Here is a 23,509-nt window from a genome sequence, read left to right on the forward strand (position 1 = left end):
ACAGTTTCCAAATTCGCAACTCAGTTTCTGCAATCGCAACGCGATTTTCCAAATTCGCAACACGGAATTTCAAATTCGCAACTCGATTTCTGAATTCGCAACGTGAATTCCTTTTTCGCAACACAAGTTTCCTTTTTGCAATAAGATTTTCTAAATCGCAACACGAATTTTGTTTTCGTAACTCGATTTTAAAATTCGCAACACGAATTTTAATTTCGCAACAGCTTTTATTTTTGCAACACAAATGTTTTGGGTATATAAACTACGCAGCAGCATCAACTCATAACCTAAATCCCTAAATCGCAACTCATTCCATCTCCATCTCTCACTCTCTCCAACGACATCCATTCCTATATCCAATGATATCTTTCCCCATCTCTATTTTTTTTACATAATTTTATTTCTATATAATTTTTCAATGATTTATCTCCCAAATTATCAACTAACAACTTAATAAAGGTATGTTTTTCTCTAAGTTAGTGATGATATCTAGTTTATAGCTCGTTTGTTTAGTAAATTAATTTATAATTTGTAGAATGAAATCATCTAATGTTGATCATGTTTGGATAGATTTGTGTTTTGGAGGGTCATGGGAGAATATTCATGGTGTTTTACAATATATGCCTTACCCATGAATCTTCAACTAAAACTGTCATTAAAAAAGTTAACTTATGAAACTCTAATGTTACGTGTTGCAAAGAAATTGAATTTAGACCCTCTAAGTGGATTTAGGTTATCTTATCAGAAAAAATGTAAAGTTTATTTGTTAACCGACAATGAAGATGTTGAACGATTCATTACTTACATTTGTGTTTCGCAAGATGATGTTACATTGAATGTTGTTGAACCTAGAAGTAGTGAAGTTGGGTCAGTAGCGGGTAGTAATCAACTAAGTTCTTCAACCCCAGTTTATGGTGCTCACAATGTACAATGTTGTTATCAACCTCAAAATTTAATGGTTCCACCACAATTTCATCACCAAGAAAATTTTGTTTCACCACATTTCCAATACCAAACACAATCTCAAAACTCACAACCTTTCCCTAATCCAAATCCCAATCAACTTTCAGCACCAAATTCCGGTTTTCATATTGACTAATTAGACGATGTTGAGCCAACAAAAAAAATTGTGAGTACTAGTCAGTATTCAAAATTTGATATTGGTCAATACCTGGACTTTGATCTTGGTAAATACTCGGATTTTGATTTTGTTTCAGAAGAAGAAACAGACCCTGCATGTAATGATTTTGATATTGGTCAATACCCGAATTTTGATGATGAAACAGCCGCTACCGAGGAAGATGTTGTTGATGATAATTAGGAGGAAGTTAAGACTGTGAATGAACATGTTTAACATCCATTCTGTAATTCATATAACCCCGAAGAAGAAAAAGAAGAAGAAGAAGTCCCCGAAGAAAAGAAAAAGAAGAAAATGCCACGGGAGTGTAACTAGAATATGCCAGAATTACTTCAGATACCGGAAGAAGAGTTGGTAAAGATAGCAGTTGATTGTTACACAAAAGTTATTCGTATTAAGAAAAATGATTGTGTTGATACAAAGGAAGACTTGAAGATAGCTTTGTATACGAAATGTGTAGAAGTCGTCTATCAACTAAAAGTTAACAAATCAAGCAAAGATCGTTTCGAAACAAAGTGTATGATTGATAAAAATTGTACGTGGCGTATGATTGCAAAGAGGATAAAAGATTGCGAAATGTTTCAAGTTAGGACTTTTATTGATAAACATACATGTTCAAGAACCCAAGTTTTTCCTCACCATAGACAGACAAACAAAAAGGTGTTGGGTGGTTTTCTGGCCGAGTTAATGTTTTTGAATGGCAGGGTATATCGGGGACATAAAATTATGACTGACATGAATGCTTGGTTCAAGATTAGTATCTCATATTCTCAAGCTTGGAGAGCCAAATGTTATGCCTTGGAATTGTTGAGGGGGTAGCCAAAAGCATCGTTTGCCCAACTATCGGCTTATTGTCACAATTTAAAGCCGAAAAATCATGGGTCGGTAACTCATATCAAAATAGATAGAGATGGACGCTTTGAGTTGTTGTTTATCGCCATTAGTGTTGCGATTAGTAAATCAATATAATTTTGTTGACTCATTTTTGTTAGTTACATGCATTTCACATTTAAATGATTATATTTCTCGTGTATATTATTTTGTAGATTCGTTCGTTTATTACTTGCATGCGCCCAATTATTATAGTTGACGGAGCATATTTGAAAGGTCGATACCTTAGAGTAAACTTATTAGCAGTAGTCATGGATGCTAACAATGGGATACTGCCAATAACTTATGGGGTTGACAAATCTAAAACCTCTGATTCATGGATATGGTTTAAGGGGCATCTTAGGGATTGCATAGGTCCTATTAGCAATCTAACAATCATATCCGATAGGAAAACTCAATTGACAATGCTGTTAGAAGGTGTTTCCCAGATGCTTTTCATGGACTTTATGGTGTTCATTTGTACAAAAATCTAAAATTAAGGTCTACTGGTATAAAAAATCACAAATGGACATACTGGAAGGCTGTAAAAGCTTATCGGGAAGTGGATTTTAATAAGCATATAAATTGTTTAAGACGTGTTTTGCCTCAATGTGCTCAAATACTAGAAGATGTCGGGTTTGAAAGATGGTCAAGAGTACATCAACTTGGAGCAAGATATGTGTAACACCCTCAACTCATACCCGACCCGGATACGAGTCCAGGATGTCACATTGACTAAACAAAACCATACTCTAAAAAAACGATAAAACATTCGAACTTATTTTTATTAAAATACAATAATATACATATGCTAATACAAGTTTATCAAAATAATCAGAGCATACACCACTTGACACTTTGATTACATACCAACATTCATTTACATAACAAAAGGACCTACTGCTCAAGTTGCCTCTGATATGATAGTTGTAGGAGTAATGTTGTCCAGCTGATTAACCTATCTCGTCTACTTTCTTGGATCCTACGTGTGAAACACTCACATGCTAAGTCATCGACTTAGTGAGACAATATAATAATAATGATAACAAAGAAATGTAATGTAAATGCCATAATTAAATGGAATGAGACGAAATCAAATGCTTAACCACGCAGTTTATATCACCATGTTCTTTACCTGTAAGCATAATATATAAACATTCATGAATTCATATTAATAAGATTATTGGCCCATGATACCATACTGAGAACCTAAGGTATGTGAGTACTGTGAGGTTGTGCACTATGCTGTCACCACAGCTCGTATAAATGCACCGAAGTGCCACGTAGAATTGCATCGAAGTGCCGCGTAGAATTGCACCGTGTGCCATATAGGGCTGTAAATGAGACGAGACAAATCGCGAGCTATTCGAGATCGACTCGATCAAGGCTCGATAAATACTCGGATCGAATGGACTCGACTCGAGCTCGAGCTCGACTCGAGTTCTTAACAAGCTGAAATGAGCTACTCGATATTCGACTCGAAAAGCTCGTGACCAGCTCGAAAATATAATATATTAAGATTTTATTTAAAAAAATAAATTAATGATAATAATAATATTTATGTATTGATTTTTTTAAAATATAATAATATTTCATGTATTTAAGGTTCATGTTCGAGTTTGAGGCTTCAATCGAGTTAAGTTTAAGATTTTTTTTTCATTTTGAGCCTTTTTGAGCTGCTCACGAGCTTCAGTTCAGGATTTCGAGTTCGAGCGAGTTTTCGAGTCGAGTCGAGCTCCATTTTAGAGTTTTCGAGTCGAGTCGAGTCGAGCTCAGCAATACTCGAGCTCGACTCGACTCGTTTACACCCCTAGTGCCATATAAGATTGTCCCTAAGGACCCCGTAGAAAATTTCCTTAAGAATCATATACATATGCCAAGGATCAAGTATGCGTCTTAAAAGACCTCACACATATTCCAAAGAATACATATATGTCCCGAAGGACCGCGTAGACCCTCTACTATTGGCATGCCAACCTATTATTCTTATCTACATAACATGGGCTTTCACCATTCCCAAAATTTATATTGTATAGACATATAATTTCCATACCTTTATCACATAAACATATCATGTTCCATCACTTTATCACATAGCTTATATAACCTTTCCTGCATATTCATGTCACTTAATGCATATAATATGAATTCATGTCATGTATCATAATATGAAATGCGATCATGTATCAAAATATTGAATCTAGACTTATCACAAGTCTAGAACTAAATAGAATACTATATTCATGCTATGCATATGCACTTACCTATATTTCCTTGCTTTTTCCTCGATCGATCTTACGAGGCAATTGTTCTGGAACTTGTTTAGGCTCGGTATCTACAGAGTAATTCATTGATGCTAATCAGTATACTAATTAATATATTCTAAACGATCATTTCTTGGGCTAAAAAAAGCCGTTTTCATCTTTTAATGAAGATATACATCGATGCACCACACCATGCATCGATGCATAAATCCTATTCGATGTTTATATTTAAGGGGGTGCATTGATGCACTACTGGTGCATCGATACACTAATGACATTCGATGTTTTTTTTTAAATTAGTGCATCGATGCACTTCATGTGTATCGATACACCTTGAACAATTTCTGGGATTTATCCTTGATGCATCGGTGCACATTGAATGTGCATCGATGCACATAGCCCAAAATTGTCATTTTAGCACGAAAATCTCTTCATAATCCTCTCAACACTTTATAATTCACCTCCTTTTAAATCCCTAACTTGCATACACTTCCTTAAACTAATTATTATCCATTCGATACCTTTAAAACTTAGAAATCCAATTCTCCATATAAAATTTAAAAATTTCACTCAAATTCCAACATGTTCTAAATCGAATTCTGACACTTCATATCCTTTAATTAGCTTGATGACAAGTCAAATCCAACTTCTAATTCTTATTATGAATTCTATACCAAGATTTCATTCAATGGCTTTTAACCTTTAATCTCTCTTAACTTACAATTCTTTGAGTTTCTAAGTCCTTATTTCTCTCCAATATCTTTCCTAAATATTCCTTAACCAAAACCATGCTTAACTCATAAGAATTAATCCAAAAGAAGACAACTCACCTTTGATTGCAAGCTTCACGGTTGAAGAAGAAGAAGAAGAAAGAAATATCTAGAACCTTGTTTTCTCTCATTTGCTTTCCAGTGGTTTATTAAACCTTAAGTAAATTTAATTATTTCTCTTGCTAAAAGACTCATTTGCCCCTTAGTTTCCCTTCTTTGCTTATCCATCCTACATGAAACATTCTCATTAAATGTTTCAACTATTCAATTTATCTACTTTGGTTACTAAATTTTAAAATTTCACAATTTGATCACTAACCCGGTATGAAGGATGTTACAAATCTCCCTCCCTTAAGAAAATTCGTCTTCGAATTTTTATTGCACGAACATATGGGGTATTGACAACGCATATCTTCTTCACGCTCCCACGTGGCTTCCTCTATTTTGTGATTCCTCCAGAGAACTTTGACCAATGGAACCATTTTATTCCTCAACTGTTTTACTTCATAATCCAATATTCTCACTGACTCTTCTTCATATGTCAGATCCGATTGGACTTTTACTTGTTCTGGTGCAATGATTTGAGAAGGATCGAACCTATATCTTCGTAACATGGACACATGGAAAACATTATGGATTTTCTCCATTTCAGGTGGCAAAGATAACTGGTATGCCACTGGTCCTATTCTTTTAACAACTTCATATGGCCCAATGAATCTCAGACTTAACTTTCCTTTTCGACCAAATCGTAATAATTTCTTCCAGGGAGATACTTTAAGGAAAACTTTATCTCCAACCTCGAATTCAATCTTTCCTTTTAAGACAGAATAGGACTTTTGCCGATCAGAGGCCACTTTTAGGTTATGTTGAATTTCCCGAACTTTCTCTTCCATATCTTGAATCAAATCTGGACCAAGTACACTTCAATCTTTGAGCTCATACCAATTTAATGGCGTACGACACTTCCTCCCATATAACGCCTCATAGGGTGCCATTTTAATATTGGACTGATAACTATTGTTGTAAGCGAACACCGCCAGTGGTAAGTATTTCTCCCACGACCCTTTAAACTCAATGACACATGCTCGCAACATATCTTCTGATATTTGAATTGTCCTTTCTGATTGTTCGTCTGTCTGAGGGTGAAAAGCTGTGCTAAAATTTTAATGAGTCCCCAACGCTCCATGTAAGGATTTCCATAATCTCGAGGTGAATCGAGGATCTCGATCAGAAACTACAGATTTAGGTACTCCATGCAATCTAATAATTTCTCTAATATACAGCTCCGAATACTTTTCCATAGAGAAATTTGTTCTGACAGGAAGAAAATGTGTTGACTTGGTCAATTAGTCAACAATTACCCAGATCGAATCTATTTTGTTTAGAGTCAGGGGTAACCCCGAAACAAAATCCATCGTTACATTTTCCCACTTCCATTGTGGAATGGAAAGTGTTTGCAATAATCCAGACGGAACTTGATGTTCGGCTTTGACTTGCTGACATATTAAGCACTTGGACACAAATTCAGTAATACTTCTTTTCATCCCTGGCCACCAATACCGATCTTTTAAATCCATATACATCTTGGTTCCACCCAGGTGCATCGTCAATGGACTGCAATGAGCCTCTGTCAATAAATCTTTCTTCAACTTTTCATCTTCTGGTATCACAATTCTTCCTTTATAATACAATTTCCCTTTAGATTTCACCTCAAAATCTTTAATTTCCTTATTCTTTACTTGCTCTATTCTTTTTAAACATATTTCATCTTGACTTTGCAATTCTCCTATTTGGTCCAACCATATTAGTTTAAGTTTTAACTCTGCACATAGACCACCGTCTCCAGTCAAAGATAACCTTGCATCCATAGCTCGTAAAGCTACAAACGTCTTTCTACTCAAAGCATCTGCTACCACGTTAGCCTTTCCGGGATGATAGTCAATTATTACATCATAATCTCTTAAAAACTCAACCCATCTCCTTTGTCTTAAATTAAGCTCTTTTTTAGTCATAAGATATTTCAAGCTCTTATGATCCGTATACAAGTAACATCGTTCTCCATACAGATAATGACACCAAATCTTGAGAGCAAACACCATTGCAACCATTTCTAAATCATGGGTGGGGTAATTCTTTTCATGTGGCTTCAACTGCCTCGATGCATACGCTACCACCTTCCCTTCTTGCATTAATACACACCCTAACCCGTTATGGGACACGTCACTGTATACGACAAAATTCTTGCCAGATTCCGGTTGAACCAATATAGGAGTTTCTGTCAGAATACTCTTTAAAGCTTCAAAACTTTCTTGACATTCAGAAGTCCAAACAAACAGTACATTCTTTCTCATCAACTTCGTTAAAGGCAGTACTATCATCGAAAAATTCTTAACAAATCTTTGATAATAACCGGCAAGTCCAATAAAACTCCGAACTTCGAATACATTCTTTGGAACTTCCCAGTCTATTATAGCTTTAACCTTTTGAGGGTCCACTCTAATCCCATCTGCCGAGATCACACACCCCAAGAAAATTACTTCATTTAGCCAAAATTCACATTTGAACAATTTCGCATAAAGCTTCTTATCCCTGAGAATTTGTAAAACTATCATCAGATGTGCGATGTGCTCTTCAATGAATTTCGAGTACACCAGTATGTCATCAATAAAGACAATAAAAAATTGGTTCAAATAGGGCTGAAAATCTTGTTAATGAGATCCATGAAAGCAGCAGGTACATTCGTTACTCCGAAGGGCATTATAATGAATTCATAGTGACCATATCTCGTTCTGAAAGCTGTCTTTGGAATGTCCTTCTCCTAAATCTTCAATTGGTGATAACCCGAACGTAGATCGATCTTTGAAAAATACCGAAGCTCCTTTTAGCTGATCAAACAAGTCATCAATGCACAGGAGGGGATACTTATTCTTGATGGTCACCTTATTAAGTTGTCGATAATCAATACAGAGACACATTGATCCATTCTTCTTCTTAACAAATAACACCGGAGCTCCCCAAAGCGACACACTTGGTCGAATAAATCCCTTTTCTAACAACTCTTGCAATTGATTCTTTAACTCTTGCAATCTTTCGGAGCCATCCGATAAGGTGCCATTGCAATCGGAGATGTTCCCGACATTACTTCAATTTGAAATTCTACCTCTCTATCTGGAGGTAATCCTGGCAACTCAGCGGGAAAAACATCAGGGAATTCCTGAACTATTGGATTCTCATCCAATCATTTTTCTTTAGCTCTTGTATCTATCACATTTGCAAGAAAACCTTGACATCCTTGTAACAATAACTTCTTAGCAGACATTAATGATATTACATTTGCTAGAGGATTAAACCTTTCACTGATCACACTTATTTATGTTCCTCTTGGAATCTTCAGGGTTACCTTTTTCGATCTGCAATTAACATCCCCATAGTAACGGAACAACCAATCCATTCCCAGAATCATTTAAAACTCATCAAAAGGAAATTCCATTAGATTAGCAGGGAATTTAATTCCCTGGATCTTTTTGGGACACCCCTTACAGACTTTGTTCACCCAAGCACTATGGCCTAAAGGATTAGTTATTATAATCTCATTACTCGTAGCTTCTAAGGGAATCCTCAATTCCTTTTACTAACTTACTTGTAATGCAAGAATAATTAGAACTCGGATCAATCAGTACCAATACTAATTTATCATAGAGCTGAAAAGTACCTGCTATAATATCAGGGTCATCACGGTCTTCACTTGTCTTTAAATTGTACACCCGTGCGGTTGACCGAACTTCAAGTTGAGCAGAGGATTCAGACTGGTTCCTTCCTCTACCTCTACCTCTTCCCCGACCTCTCTGTGAGGCAGAACCAACTCTTTCTGATGGTGCAAGCTCACCAACCATCAACGGACAATCCCGGATAAAATGTCTGACGTCTCCGCATCAGAAACAAGTCCCAGCAGCCATCCTACAAGCCCTAAAATAGTTTTTCATACAGTGCTAACACTGTCTTGCTTGACCTTGATTAGATCTCCCAGCACCAGATCCCACTTATTGTGTCTGTCTAGGTCTTGCCTGACTTGCTCCCTTAGCAGATGATGCAACTGATTCTGATCTAGCTTGTGATCAAAATCCTGAGTCTCTTCATCTTTTGGTGGGTTGAGCTAGAAGAAGCACCCGTCCTCTTAATGTTTGAACTCTTGAGTCCCCAAATCTCTCATTCTGATCCCTTTTAAGAGCCTTTGCACGACTGATCACCTCTTGGAACGAGGACAAATTCAATACTATCAGCATCTCTTTCAATCTAGAGCGTAAGCCCTCCACAAACCATTCACAAGCCTCTTTTTCAGTAGGCACAAGTCTCGCCTGACCCCTCAGCAGCGAGACAACTCCATCTAACTTCTCCACTTCAGAGCAGTGGAGACCATCCAACATGATTTTCAAATCATTTAACCAAAGATCCGCCGCAACTGGACCTTCCTCAGATTCTCCCTTAAATTCGAGAGCTCTCAAACTTCTCAACTCTTTTGCTACATTCATTCTTTGAGTTGGTGAGGCAGGAGGTTGAAGACGCATTAGAATAGCGTCCAACGTCCTGAAGAAAGTATCTTGGTCTTGTACAGGCACTCCCTGAGATGCCTGTCCTTCACCTTGCCTAGCCAGGGCAGGTGAATTACTGCTTTCAGTAGGCCTATCTTCTCCCGCTTCACTTCGGGAGCTATTATGTTCGGATATCTAATAAATAAACACATTGTTCTAATTGCAAAACAACATACTCATACTATACCAGATCAGAAGTTCTCACTCTATTTTGGTATGTATTCCATTTAAAGACTCTATAGACTCTGGTTTATGCCTAGAATCGGCTAAACCATAGATCTGATACCATTAAATGTAACACCCTCAACTCATACCCAACTCGGATACGAGTCCAGAATGTCACATTTACTAAACAAAACCATACTCTAAAAAAACGATAAAACATTCAAACTTATTTTTATTAAAATACAATAATATACATATGTTAATACAAGTTTATCAAACTAATCAGAGCATACACCACTTGACACTTTGATTACATGCCAACATTCATTTACATAACAAAAGGACCTACTGCTCAAGTTGCCTCTGATCTGATAGTTGCAGGAGTAATGTTGTCCAGCTGATTAACCTGTCTCGTCTACTTTCTTAGATCCTATGTGTGAAACACTCACACGCTAAGTCATCAACTTAGTGAGGCAATATAATAATAATGATAACAAAGAAATGTAATGGAAATGCCATAATTAAATGGAATGAGACGAAATCAAATGTTTAACCATGCAGTTTATATTACCATGTTCTTTACCTGTAAGCATAATATATTAACATTCATGAATTCATATTATTAAGATTATTGGCCTATGATACCATACTGAGAACCTAAGGTATATGAGTACTGTGAGGTTATGCACTATGCTATCACCACAGCTCGTATAAATGCACCGAAGTGCCACGTAGAATTGCACCGAAGTACCGCGTAGAAAATTTCCTAAGGACCATATAAGATTGTCCCTAAGGACCCCATAGAAAATTTCCTTAAGAATCATATACATATGCCAAGGATAAAGTATGCGTCTTAAAAGACCTCACACATGTTCCAAAGAATACATATATGTCCTGAAGGACCGCGTAGACCCTATATTCTTGGCATGCCAACTATACCTATAATTCTCATCTACATAACATGGGCTTTCACCATTCCCAAAATTTATATTGTATAGACATATAATTTTCATACCTTTATCACATAAACATATCATGTTCCATCACTTTATCACATAGCTTATATAACATTTCCTGTATATTCATGTCACTTAATGCATATAATTTGAATTCATATCACATATTATAATATGAAATGCGATCATGTATCAAAATATTGAATCTAGACTTATCACAAGTCTAGAACTGACTAGAATACTATATTCATGCTATGCATATGCACTCACCTATATTTCCTTGTTTTTTCCTCGATCGATCTTATGAGGCAATTATTCTGGAACTTGTTTAGGCTCGGTATCTACAGAGTAATTCATTAATGCTAATCAGTATACTAATTAATATATTCTAAACGATCATTTCTTGGGCTAAAAGAAAAGTCATTTTCATCTTTTAATGAAGGTATGCATCGATGCACCACACCATGCATCGATGCATAAATCCTATTCGATGTTTATATTTAAGGGGGTGTATCGATGCACTATTGGTGCATCGATACACTAATGACATTCGATGTTTTTATTTTAAATTAGTGCATCGATGCACTTCATGTGCATTGATACACCTTGAATAATTTCTGGGATTTATCCTTGATGCATCGGTGCACATTGAATGTGCACGATGCACATAGCCCATAAATGTCATTTTAGCACGAAAATCTCTTCATAATCCTCTCAACACATTATAATCCACCTCCTTTTAAATCCCTAACTTGCATACACTTCCTTAAACTAATTATTATCCATTCGATACCTCACTCAAATTCCAACATGTTCTAAATCGAATTCTGATACTTCATATCCTTTAATTAGCTTGATGACAAGTCAAATCCAACTTCTAATTCTTATTATGAATTCTATTCCAAGATTTCATTCAATGGCTTTTAACCTTTAATCTCCCTTAACTTACAATTCTTTGAGTTTCTAAGTCCTTGTTTCTCTCCAACATCTTTCCTAAATCTTCCTTAACCAAAACCATTCTTAACTCATAAGAATTAATCCAAAAGAAGACAACTCACCTTTGCTTGCAAGCTTCACGGTTGAAGAAGAAGAAAGAAATATCTAGAACATTGTTTTCTCTCATTTGCTTTACACGTGGTTTATTAAATAACCTTAAGTAATATTTAATTATTTCTCTTGCTAAAAGACTCATTTGTCCTCTTAGTTTCCCTTCTTTGCTTATCCATCCTACATGAAACATTCCCATTAAATCTTTCAACTATTCAATTTATCTACTTTGGTCACTAAATTTTAAAATTTCACAATTTGATCACTAACCCGGTATGGAGGATGTTACAATATGGTTTCATGACGTCTAATAGTGCAGAATCAATCAACGCTCTAAGTCGTCATTCCCGAAAATTACCCATCACTATGTTAATGGAGTTTTTTCGAGCTTATACAACAGTGGTACTACAAGAAAATGAAACCATGCATGTATTATTTTTTAAATTCGTAACTTATCATATTTAATATATTTTACCAAGTATTATTTATTTAAATTTATAGGAACATTGGAACGCCGTATTACACCATAGACTGAAAAATATAACAAAACGTGTTGTGAAGTCAACGTCATGGAGAGTTGAACCATGTTCAAACACTTTGTTTAAAGTATTGGTAATAGCTTAAATGAGCTTGTCAATCTAAAGGAAAAGACGTGTAGTTGTATGAAATGGAAAACATCTGGTTAATCGTGTGGCCATGTTATAAAAGTTGCTCTTCATCTAAACCAAGATGATTGAAGTGCATACGCTATAGATTGCTATACTACAGAAGTATATCGACAAACTTATACTGATATTATTTACCCTGTTCCACATCCTTCTGAGTGGGACATACCAGATGACTTACAAACAGTTTTGCCACCAGTCATGGACAACAGGCTACCTGGCCGACCAAAAAATCACGATCGTATACCGTCTAAGGGTCAAGAGAAGAGCATATCGACATGTAGTCGGTGCAAGGAAAGTGGTCATACAAGGTTACCTGTGGATCACCAGTGCCATCAAAATCATCTTTTCCTCTACAAAAATATGGATCCTCATCAAAATCCAAAGCTCATATGGTGCCAAGCAAAAGGAAATCAAAATTGTAATCAAAATCAAAATCCCAATCACAACCGGCTTCACCTTTTGGGACTTATTAACTTAGGTAATTTTTAAATGAAAACATTGTATTATGTGTATTTTATGTGTGAATGCATATTTTCAGTTTATTAGTAACTTGAGTTGAACATTGCTATGATTGTTCAGTTGTTATCACTTATCAGATTGTTGTTTGGTATCTTTTTGAAGGTGTTTTCCTTGAATTCGCAACGCAAAAGTCAAATTCACATTGCAATTGTTGCGAAATTCAAATTCAAGTTGCGATTTTCGCGTTGCGAAAGTCAAATTCGAAACGCGAAAGTAAAATTCGCAACGCGAAAATCGCGTTGCGAAAATGTACCTTAAACATGTTTTTTTTTGCCTTCAACATAATGTAGATTGAAATTAAACAAAAAAAAAATTATTTACACTTGACAGCACATTGATACATCAATTAGCCCCAGACAGTACATCCAAATGCTCTTAACAATAGGGAGCTTATATCCAAATACATCAATTTTACGCAGCTCACTTGAAGGATTAACCTGTAGAAACGTTATGGCCATGAGATTTTCTACACTTCTAAAACCAACAAATATGAGCTAAAATTATTGAATTCTAGGTACTTAACCAAACATTTTCAAACTAACAAAGAGTATATATGTTAACAACACTTGCTCAAACTTACCAATAACAAATGGTTGTTTATGTACACTTTCAACACGGATGCAGTAGGCAACGTCTCGCATATATCTCTACCATAAAATGCGAAACCACAACCCTACTGCACATCTATCTCTATCTGTGGGAGGTAGAAACTGTTTACCTCCTGTCGTCATATGTTCTAAGCACATACATACAAGAGGATCACAATCCCCTCTGGCTCCCGTCGTTTATTGTGGCGCTGTCTCGTCTCTCATCATTGTAACTTTTAACTTATTTGGCTTCTTGTGTCCTAAATTAGTTCAATAATCAATCGCATCAAAGTATTTAGCCAAATGATCACTCCACCCTACAAATAATATCTTTCAAATCAGACAATGGTATGTAATTCAACATGCTGTCATATACTATCGTCTTTAGGGATGGGAGCTGAAGCTCGACAAGAAGCCAATGACGACGTTCCATAACAAGGATAAACACTTGCAATCATAAATAATAATTCAATTGCGTACATCAAATAAAATTTATGAACACCTTTAAATATGCACAAATAAATACTACCTTATCGACCTCCCACCACGCAGGATAAAGGATACTTTTCCATTACCCAACGCATATGAAGCGTCTCTATGATCCTTTAAGTGAGCTACGTGAAAAGATGAAGGCATAATAGTCCATCGCGTCTTTTTTATTTTCTTCAATTCTTATAATCAGAAGACGTGACACACATGCATCAATATGTTGTTTATAAAAAAATACATATATTAGTGAATTTAATAAATTTTAAAAAAATAATCAAAATACAATATAAGAAGAATATAAGACTTACCCCCCATTCGAAATAGTCATTCTCTTCAACCCCTAATAAAAAACCCACCAAGACCGCTCAAGAAACAAATGCATATTATCGTCGATTTTGCATATATCAGCGTAGCACCCCTGGCTCCGCTCATGTAGATAAAAATCAACTGTGGTCTTAGCCAAAGGGTATTATCCATAATTGTGTCCGGTAGTGTTCTCCTCTCGTGTTGAGGAATAGTACTGGCCGGTAATTGATACGAAAGCCAACTCTGATCCATCATATCGGGCACGAGAGAGGGTTTATCAATATGTCGACATAGTATGCCATGTGAATCGGGCTCTTGAACGGTGGGAGGGGCCTCTTGAATGATAAGAGGTGCCTCTTGAACGATAAGAGGATCCTCTTGAACGATGACAGGTGAATCGGGCTTCTTCTTACGCAGTCTTGGAACTATTGGGGTGAAAGGAGACGTAATGGAACGTCCACGATTTCTGATGCGTGAACCCCGTCGTGCAAGAAAAACCTGACGTAAAACATCTACCTTATCGGGCCGCTAAAAATAAATTAATACATAAATCAGTAAATAAATAAATAATGTCGAAAAAGGTTATTTGCATTTTTAGTATAGTATTAAACAAACTTACCTCATTGCGTAGAGTATGAACCTCATTCTGCAACGATGAAACAATCTCACGTAGAGCGGCTACCTCATCACGTAAAGTAAATACCTCACCACGTAAAACACCATTGTCATCGAGTAAAACAACTACCTCACCACGTAAAGATCGTACCTCATCACGCCAAGCAACATTGTTATCACGTAAAGTACTGACCTCATCATGCAAAGCACTGACCTCATCACGTAACTCTCCTAAATCATCCCGTGGAGGTGGAGAACGGGTAGATAAATGTCGTGGCATCTTTGTCGGTCGCCTATCATGAGGTGATGGTGGAGAAGAGGCTCGATGATGTGATGGAATAGGTGATGGCTCTCGGTGTGGAGGTGTATAATCGGCTCGATCAGGTGATGACTCTCGGTGTCGAACTATAGAATCGGATCGATCAGGTTATGGCTCTCGAAGTGGGGGTGCTTATCATCCGTCCTATCAAAAAAACGCTTACTAGCTTGCCACCAATCAGTGGCAAGCTCAGCCTCTGTGGGTGTCAGCCTTTGTAATGGCTAGTTTGCCTCCTAACAATATAAAAGCTCAAACAAAGTCAAACGTCTACTAGTAATAACTTGTTTATATATGGTAGTATTTATGTTAACTTACATCATTCATCGTCGTATATGATAGTAAATCTTCCCAATCCAACAGTCGGATCCTTCTCCAGGTAATAGCCCTAGGAATATCATTTGAATTTTTGATTGCATATGTATGCATGCTGGGAAAAGCCTCAAATATCCAAATCTACAAACAATATAATACACAAACATTAATTTTAGTAATTGTTAAATAATTAATTATAATTTTGGAAACATTATATAGAAATTCTTACCTTAAAGGCCCAAATAAATCCTACCAAAGTGTATTTAGAACTATGGCCACGCAAACTACGACGGTCCTTAAAGGTATACGATAACTTTTTTCAGGTAGCTTTCCATAGATATGAACCCTACGGAAATACGTTTCATGCATTTAGGTCCTCTACCAATAATATTAAATCCTCAGAAATAGGTTGTCTGCCCTCTTTGCCTAAAAAGACGACATTCAAAAGTAATAATAGGCATACTCGGACAACATCAAGGTCATCCATCCGAGTAAAACCATCTTTAAGAAGTAATCTTTTCAAATCATCGACGTGTAAACTAGGCTTCACCTTTGCCAGCTCAAGAAAAACCCAAAATAATCATGATGGGCGGGCGATATGACTAGTGTACCGACCTACTTCATCGTGTCGTCCGAAGCGTAGACCAGTGATTAAGAAAAACTCCTCCCGCCCAAAACAAGTATACGCCGGTGGAAAATGAAACTATATCTCTTCATCACCACATTATATCCTCTCGGGTAGATTGTTAGTCATGGTCTGAAGAAACAAATGGGTCAACATAGCATCTCCACCTGGATGTTGTACTTTCAGCCATGTCCCAAACAAGTATTCTCAAACAAATTTCTTTGTACATGTGTAAGTGTCGACGCAATTGTAGTGGCTAGGCTTAATTTATTCCTTAAAGTCAATAAAGCGAAAAAAATCCTAACAAAAACAATAAACATACCAAGTTAGATATACAAAAAACTATAAATTATACACTATAAATATACATGATATTAAACTGGAATATAGCCAAATATGTTTCAAATTAGCACGGTATTCACTCAAGTCATTATTCCATCATAGTTCACAAAATGCATCAGATAACATTCCAGAAGTAAGCACTTATATAAACATTTAAAAGGACAATAGTAGTAGTTTATTCTTGAAACTTAAATTTGCAACACTGTGAAGTTAGTATTTGTCTTTGTTTTTTGGTTGAAGTAATGCAATTCATTAAAGTTTCAATTTGCAAAAAAATCCTAACAAAAACAATAAACATACCAAGTTAGATATACCAAAAACTACAAATTATACACTATAAACAGACATGATATTAAACAGGGAAAATATAGCCAAATATGTTTAAAACTAGCACGGTATTCACCCAAGTCATTATTCTATCATAGTTCACAAAATGCATCAGATAAAATTCTAGAAGTAAGCACTTATATAAATATTTAAAAGGATAACATATAGGTTTAGTGCAGGTTCAAGGACAACATAAAGAGTAGTAGTTTATTTTTGAAACTTAAATTCGCAACACTGTGAAGTTATATTTGTCTTTGTTTTTTTGTTGAAGTAATGCAATTCATTCAAGTTTCAATTTGCAGAAGAATAGTAGTTTTTGAAACTTAAATTCACAGCACGAAAATGAAACTCGCAACGCGAAACTAAAATCGCGTTGTAATTTTCGTGTTGCGAATTTCATTTTCGTGTTGCGAATTTAAGTTTCAAAAACTATTCTTCTGCAAATTGAAACTTGAATGAATTGCATTACTTCAACCAAAATACTAACTTCACAGGGTTAAAGACTAAATAGTTTAGCAGTATTGACAGTAACCAAATGAATTTACTAAGCAATCTAAGTAAAATGATTAATCTATATATTGAAATTACCATTAAATTTATCATCAATTTAAATATGAAAAATCTAATAATAATACAAAAATTTAAAAATAAAAATAATTAAAAAAACTAACCCTCGGTGGTTGATTTTCCATTTGTGGCCATGAATAGTTGTGAGAGGGAGGGTGGCTTAAGATATGGAGATAGAGGGGGGTCGCCGGATATTGGGACGGATGTCGTCGTAGAGAGTGAGAGATGGAGATGAGACTGAGTTGTGATTTAGAGTTTTAGGTTATGAGTTACGATTATATTGTTTACATTTGTGTTGCGAAATTAATATTGTTTTTCGAATTCGAAAATAAACGCGCTTTGCGAATTTGACTTCTGTGTTGTGAATTACAAATTCGCGTTGCGATTTACATATTCGCGTTGCGAATTTGGAAAATCGCGTTGCGGAAAAGAAATTCGAGTTGCAAATTTCAAAACTGAGTTGTGTTGCGAAATTGGAGTTCGCGTTGCGAATTTGTTGGTCATTTTCGCAAATCCAAAAAAAGTTAGTTAAAATCGTATATTATAAGGCATTTCGGTCACTGAAGTTATTTTCTCTATAATTTATACGGAGACAAAATGAATAGAATGCTTAAAGGTCACATACTCTTAATAGAATGTACAAATTAATCAATTTTAGTGGTTAAAAATTGTTATTATTTCTTAAAATTTTAAGTTCATGTATCATATATGTAAAAATACAAGTATTCAGTGTCAAATAGTTGAGTCTTTGAACAATTACTATCTTGTACTCAGGAACGATGCTATATAATCGTTTTTTTTTGTATAATTGCATTTTAAGTCATTTTTAATTTAAATATTAGTCAAATAAGATCTTTGTCCTTCCCAATTTTTAGATTAAATACTTGATAGATTTTTATTCTTTTGATATAAAACAATTTTATCCCTTCAACATTTGATTCTAGCTCCGTTTCTACTTGTACTCACTTCAAATTGATAATAAAAAACATATATACTCCATAAAAAATAAAAATTTCAAACAACATGACTCGCAACAAGGCGAAAGGGGAGATACATTAGGGATTGGTATGGTTTGGGTCGTGTTTTTGGTCCATTTAAATCTGTTCTAATTTGAGTTAGGGAAGATTTTATTAGATCTGATTTTTAGATGAAAATAATATCTGATTCGATCTATATAAGATTCATTTTTATTAGATAAAACAAGGGCCTAATTGAAAAAAATAATAATATAGAAATATATTATTAAAATTATCTCTAAATATATAAAAGATAACTATAATATTATTTCGGTCGAGTCAGATTTATTCACCATAAACATAGGAGCGAACCAACTCAATAAGTTAAAAAATCTAATCCGACTTGATTTGAACTAAAATTTTTTAGAAAAACTAATATGATCGAGTCGAATCTAGATATGTCGAACTGGTGTCAAGTTATCTATCCGTAAGTGGCACAGCAGTTTATGCAGGATAATACAAGGTATGGCAACGGTGAGGATGAAAGTTCCCTGGTAAATGATATTCCCATCCATAAGGATAAACCCACCCAACAATATACTTTAATTCAGTTTTGTGGCTGTCATGCTCTCGCACCTTTCATCACGTTCCACATGCTGTTGGATAACTGAAAAATTGAAGAAAAAAATATTAAAAAGAAAGTAATTTATAATATCAACAAAAGTATTAATTTTGATATAATAGTCGGTATTTAATTTATTAATAAAAACTGGTTTACTTATATAGCTTGGCACAATATGAACCACCAAACTCATAACACATTCTGTGGTAGCTGCAACCAAAGCAAGGAGTGGCTCACCATCTCCCTATATATATACACTCGAGTCGAGTCTTAACATCAAATCACACCAGACACTCGGCGACTCACTGCTCACTCAAAACCTTTCTTTTCTTGATTTCCATAATGGCTGGGACTGGAGTGTTTGCGGAGATACTGGATAGAGATGTTTACAAGTACTATGCTGACGGGGAATGGAAGAACTCTTCTTCAGCTAAAACCGTTGCCATCATCAATCCAACATCAAGAAAAACTCAGTACAGGGTTCAAGGTATGTATGTATATATATGTATGCATGCATGTATGTGTACGTATACACTGATGAAGTTAAATGTTCATGGATGCTTATGAACTAGCTTGTACACAAGAAGAAGTGAACAAGGTCATGGACTCCGCAAAAACAGCACAAAAATTATGGACCAAGACTCCACTTTGGAAGCGAGCCGAGCTGCTGCACAAAGCTGCAGCCATTTTGAAGGAACATAAAGCACCGATTGCTGAGTGTCTGGTTAAGGAGATTGCTAAACCAGTCAAAGATGCAGTTACTGAGGTATAAAGCTTTTGTCTATGAGCTCGGGATGGACGGAGGGGGGCGGTCAGGCTGTTGGAGGAGATCCCCTCTGAAAATTTCAAATTATCGTATATTTTAGATATTTTTCTTATATTTTGTATTAATAATATATTTTCTGACCCTAGAATTATATAAATCTGCCCTACTTAATATGAAATCTTAGCTTTTTTGTTTCATCAAAAGTGAGCAGAATCAGCTTAAGACAACCTTGTTTTCGTTTGATTTCTTTAAGGTTGTAAGGTCTGGGGATCTGGTTTCTTACACTGCTGAAGAGGGTGTTAGGATTCTTGGAGAAGGCAAATTCTTGATATCTGATAGCTTTCCAGGCAATGAAAGAACCAAGTATTGCCTCACTTCCAAGGTAAACTCGATTGTTGTGTTTGTTCGTATCTTGTATGTTTCGTAGTGTATTTTACGATTCGAAGTTGCAGATTCCACTTGGAGTGATTCTGGCCATTCCACCATTTAATTACCCTGTCAACCTAGCTGTTTCGAAGATTGCACCGGCCCTAATCGCCGGAAACTCGCTTGTACTCAAGCCGCCTACACAGGTATTCGACGAAAACAACAATCTGATATAACGTAAGTTGCAAGCAAGTGATGGATGTTCCTGCAGGGTGCTGTTTCTGCTCTTCATATGGTGCACTGTTTTCACTTGGCTGGATTTCCCAAAGGGCTCATTAGTTGTGTGACCGGGAAAGGATCCGAGATTGGCGATTTCCTCACTATGCATCCTGGAGTTAATTGTATCAGGTAAAATCGGATTCAATTTTCGGATACAGTAAGCCCCATTGATCATCCATTAGTAACATGTTGCAATCTTCTTTTGCTCAGCTTCACTGGTGGAGACACTGGTATTGCTATCTCGAAGAAGGCCGGAATGATCCCTCTTCAAATGGAATTGGGAGGAAAAGACGCATGTATCGTACTCGAAGACGCCGACATAAATTTGGTCGCCGCAAACATAATCAAAGGAGGATTTTCCTACAGCGGCCAAAGATGCACTGCTGTTAAAGTTGTCCTGGTGATGGAATCAATTGCCGATGCTCTTGTCGAGAAAGTGAATGCGGAAATAGCAAAGTTAAAGGTCGGTCCACCGGAGGACGACTGCGATATCACTCCCGTTGTGTCGGAAACATCTGCGAATTTCATTGAAGGACTAGTAAAGGATGCCAAAGAGAAAGGAGCTACATTTTGTCAGGAATACAACAGAGATGGCAATCTGATATGGCCATTGTTGTTAGACAACGTTCGTCCCGATATGAGGATTGCATGGGAGGAACCGTTTGGCCCGGTTCTGCCGGTTATAAGGATCAACACCATTGAAGAAGGAATCCACCATTGCAATGCTAGCAACTTTGGACTCCAGGCACATACTTATACACATACATTATAACAAACTCATCAAATTTCCCAATGATAATGAAAATTGCATATGCAAAATTGCAGGGATGTGTATTCACCAAGGATATCAACAAAGCAATATTGATCAGTGATGCAATGGAGACCGGAACGGTTCAGATTAATTCGGCACCGGCTCGTGGACCGGATCATTTCCCGTTTCAGGTAAATAAAATCTCCATTAAACCCCACACATGGATCATCTTTATGAAGAAACTTGAAACAAAATGCATTCATAACAGGGTTTGAAAGACAGTGGAATAGGATCACAGGGAGTTGCCAACAGCATTAAAATGATGACAAAGATCAAGAGCACCGTCATCAATTTACCAACCCCATCTTACACCATGGGTTAGTATTTCCAGACAGGGAATGCACACACACACACACACACACATATATATATATATATATATATATATATATAATGTTAGAGAGTAAGATGGTTGAAGAAGAAAGTATAGTTTTTAGAAAGAGCTGATGAGCAGAAGAACACAAATGATGTAGGCAATGGAGGACATTCCAAATTATGAGGGCGTGAAGAGGGGCTCCTTCTTTCTCGTCTATCATCCATATCTTTATCATCATTGAATGATTTAATTAGTTGGTAGATGAACAAAGCCTTTGAATAGGTTCGTTTATGTTCATTTATTCAGTTAAATAAACAAGTATGAGAATTTTTTTATATTCATTTAATAAACAAATGAATATGAATATAGGTGTGTCGGTTCGTTTATAAATTCATTTATCGACTTATTTATAAACTCATTTAAAAGAGGTCATATATGACCTGAAATTTGGAGTGAAAACCTACACCAACCTAACGCAAATATAAAAAATTCTTGTTTTTCGGTAGATAGAACCCAATCGAAAATTTATAGAGATATGATATTATAACAAATTTTTGAATATATAAATAAAATTATATTATTATTTTGGACCGGCCAAAAGTTTTTTTATCTTAAATCTTAACCAGGCCTGCACTGAAACCAAAATTTAAACTAATTTTATTAAATTAAATAAAAAAATCATCAAATTCAAATTAAATTATTATCCTTAAAGGTAGACCTTATAAATAATAATAAAAACCTAATTTATCAAATTAAAATACAAAAAAAACTTTTTTTTGATAAATCTAGGGTGAATACAAGATAATATATGTTCAAAGACTTTCAACCATTTGATAATAAAGACTCGTATTTTTACGTACATGTTATTTAAACCCGGAAAAAAGATAACAACAAAGTTTTTAATTGGTACCCTTTTGAGTTCACTATTTAGAGATAACCAATGCTTTGTTCGTAATGTACGATTGGATTCCGGTGATATCATCGACTGAGGTCGTTGAATTCGATTTAATGGCACTTTGTTGTTTGACAAATTGTTTTCAACATTTTCATGCATATGCTGTTAATTTAGATGGGAAAAGTAACAAATTTGTAGAGAATCGAATGAAGGGAGCAAACAGATGATCATGCTAAGATGAGACTTTGGTCAGAACTTGATAAAAAGATGGCCTTGTACATGTATGTTCAGATCATGAAATTGTCGATTGATTCCATTTTTCTCGGCTACTTTTAGTGGCGTTTGTTCATAAAAACCGTAGTTATTGGCGACGGTATAGTGGCATTTTGTTAATGGAACGTCACAAAGTGCTCGACTTTAGCTGCGTTTATTTGTTTCTTCGGGATGAAATGATGCTAAATCTTGTTCCTTCAAGTTTTAACTTAATGTTATCAACTCAAATGTGGTTTTATAATTTGAGATCTAAGTTAAAGAAAAAGAAATTGCCATGTATCAATATGCTGACGGGCTGGAGCTAGGTTGCATGTGAGCAGAGACGAACACATGAATTTATGTAAGAGGGTGTGAATTTAAGAAATTATATTAAAAATATAGGGGGTGCCAAATTATAAAGCCTCAAGGGGTGCGAAATTAGATAATTCATATAAAATATAAGAAAAATACTTAAAATATAAGAGGTTTTAAAATTTTTAGCACCCATCGATCCATCCCTGTTAATGTGAGATACTGAAAATGGAGTCTTCTTTGAAATTATTAAAATAGTAAGGAACGAACGTTGGACGGGTTCGAGGTATCGGATTAGATGCAAAAGAAGAAGACATGTTGTGCTTTGAGTTTAACTTTTGACAAACGTAGTAACTGTCAAATAAATAAACCTAATTCTCAATTTAAATAAATAAAATAAAATATAGAATAGTATAGAGAAATAGTGTCGATCCACAGGGACTAAGGAATTTCCAATTA

The 23,509-nt window shown here is 35.6% G+C and overlaps 1 protein-coding gene across 2 annotated transcripts; it reads left to right on the forward strand.

The window, feature by feature from the left end:
* The first annotated feature begins 19,361 nt into the window (after positions 1 to 19,361).
* On the forward strand, positions 19,362 to 21,836 carry LOC120149892 (NADP-dependent glyceraldehyde-3-phosphate dehydrogenase-like). Of its 2 annotated transcripts, none has more exons than XM_039162595.1 (9): positions 19,362 to 19,540; positions 19,626 to 19,819; positions 20,043 to 20,201; positions 20,272 to 20,391; positions 20,457 to 20,593; positions 20,675 to 21,209; positions 21,290 to 21,406; positions 21,484 to 21,592; positions 21,749 to 21,836. In XM_039162595.1, the coding sequence occupies exons 1-9, from the start codon at positions 19,396 to 19,398 to the stop codon at positions 21,772 to 21,774; spliced, it is 1,542 nt and encodes a 513-aa protein (XP_039018526.1). In that variant the 5' UTR covers positions 19,362 to 19,395; the 3' UTR covers positions 21,775 to 21,836. The 2 variants fall into 2 exon arrangements, with proteins under 2 accessions (XP_039018526.1, XP_039018527.1); XM_039162596.1 differs by having other exon boundaries at positions 19,363 to 19,540; positions 20,073 to 20,201; positions 21,749 to 21,835.
* Positions 21,837 to 23,509: the final 1,673 nt, after the last annotated feature.

This window comes from Hibiscus syriacus, unplaced genomic scaffold (assembly GCF_006381635.1).
Source record: "Hibiscus syriacus cultivar Baekdansim isolate YM2019G1 unplaced genomic scaffold, ASM638163v2 tig00111013_pilon, whole genome shotgun sequence".
Taxonomy (NCBI): Eukaryota; Viridiplantae; Streptophyta; class Magnoliopsida; order Malvales; family Malvaceae; genus Hibiscus; species Hibiscus syriacus.

What these genes read in the sequence shown, in the direction of transcription:
- LOC120149892 (XM_039162595.1), top strand. Translation starts at nt 19,396, where the DNA reads ATGGCTGGGACTGGAGTGTTTGCGGAGATACTGGATAGAGATGTTTAC. An exon ending in AGTATTGCCTCACTTCCAAG is followed by an intron (nt 20,202 to 20,271) that starts GTAAACTCGATT and finishes TCGAAGTTGCAG; the next exon opens with ATTCCACTTGGAGTGATTCT. An exon ending in AACCCCATCTTACACCATGG is followed by an intron (nt 21,593 to 21,748) that starts GTTAGTATTTCC and finishes CAAATGATGTAG; the next exon opens with GCAATGGAGGACATTCCAAA.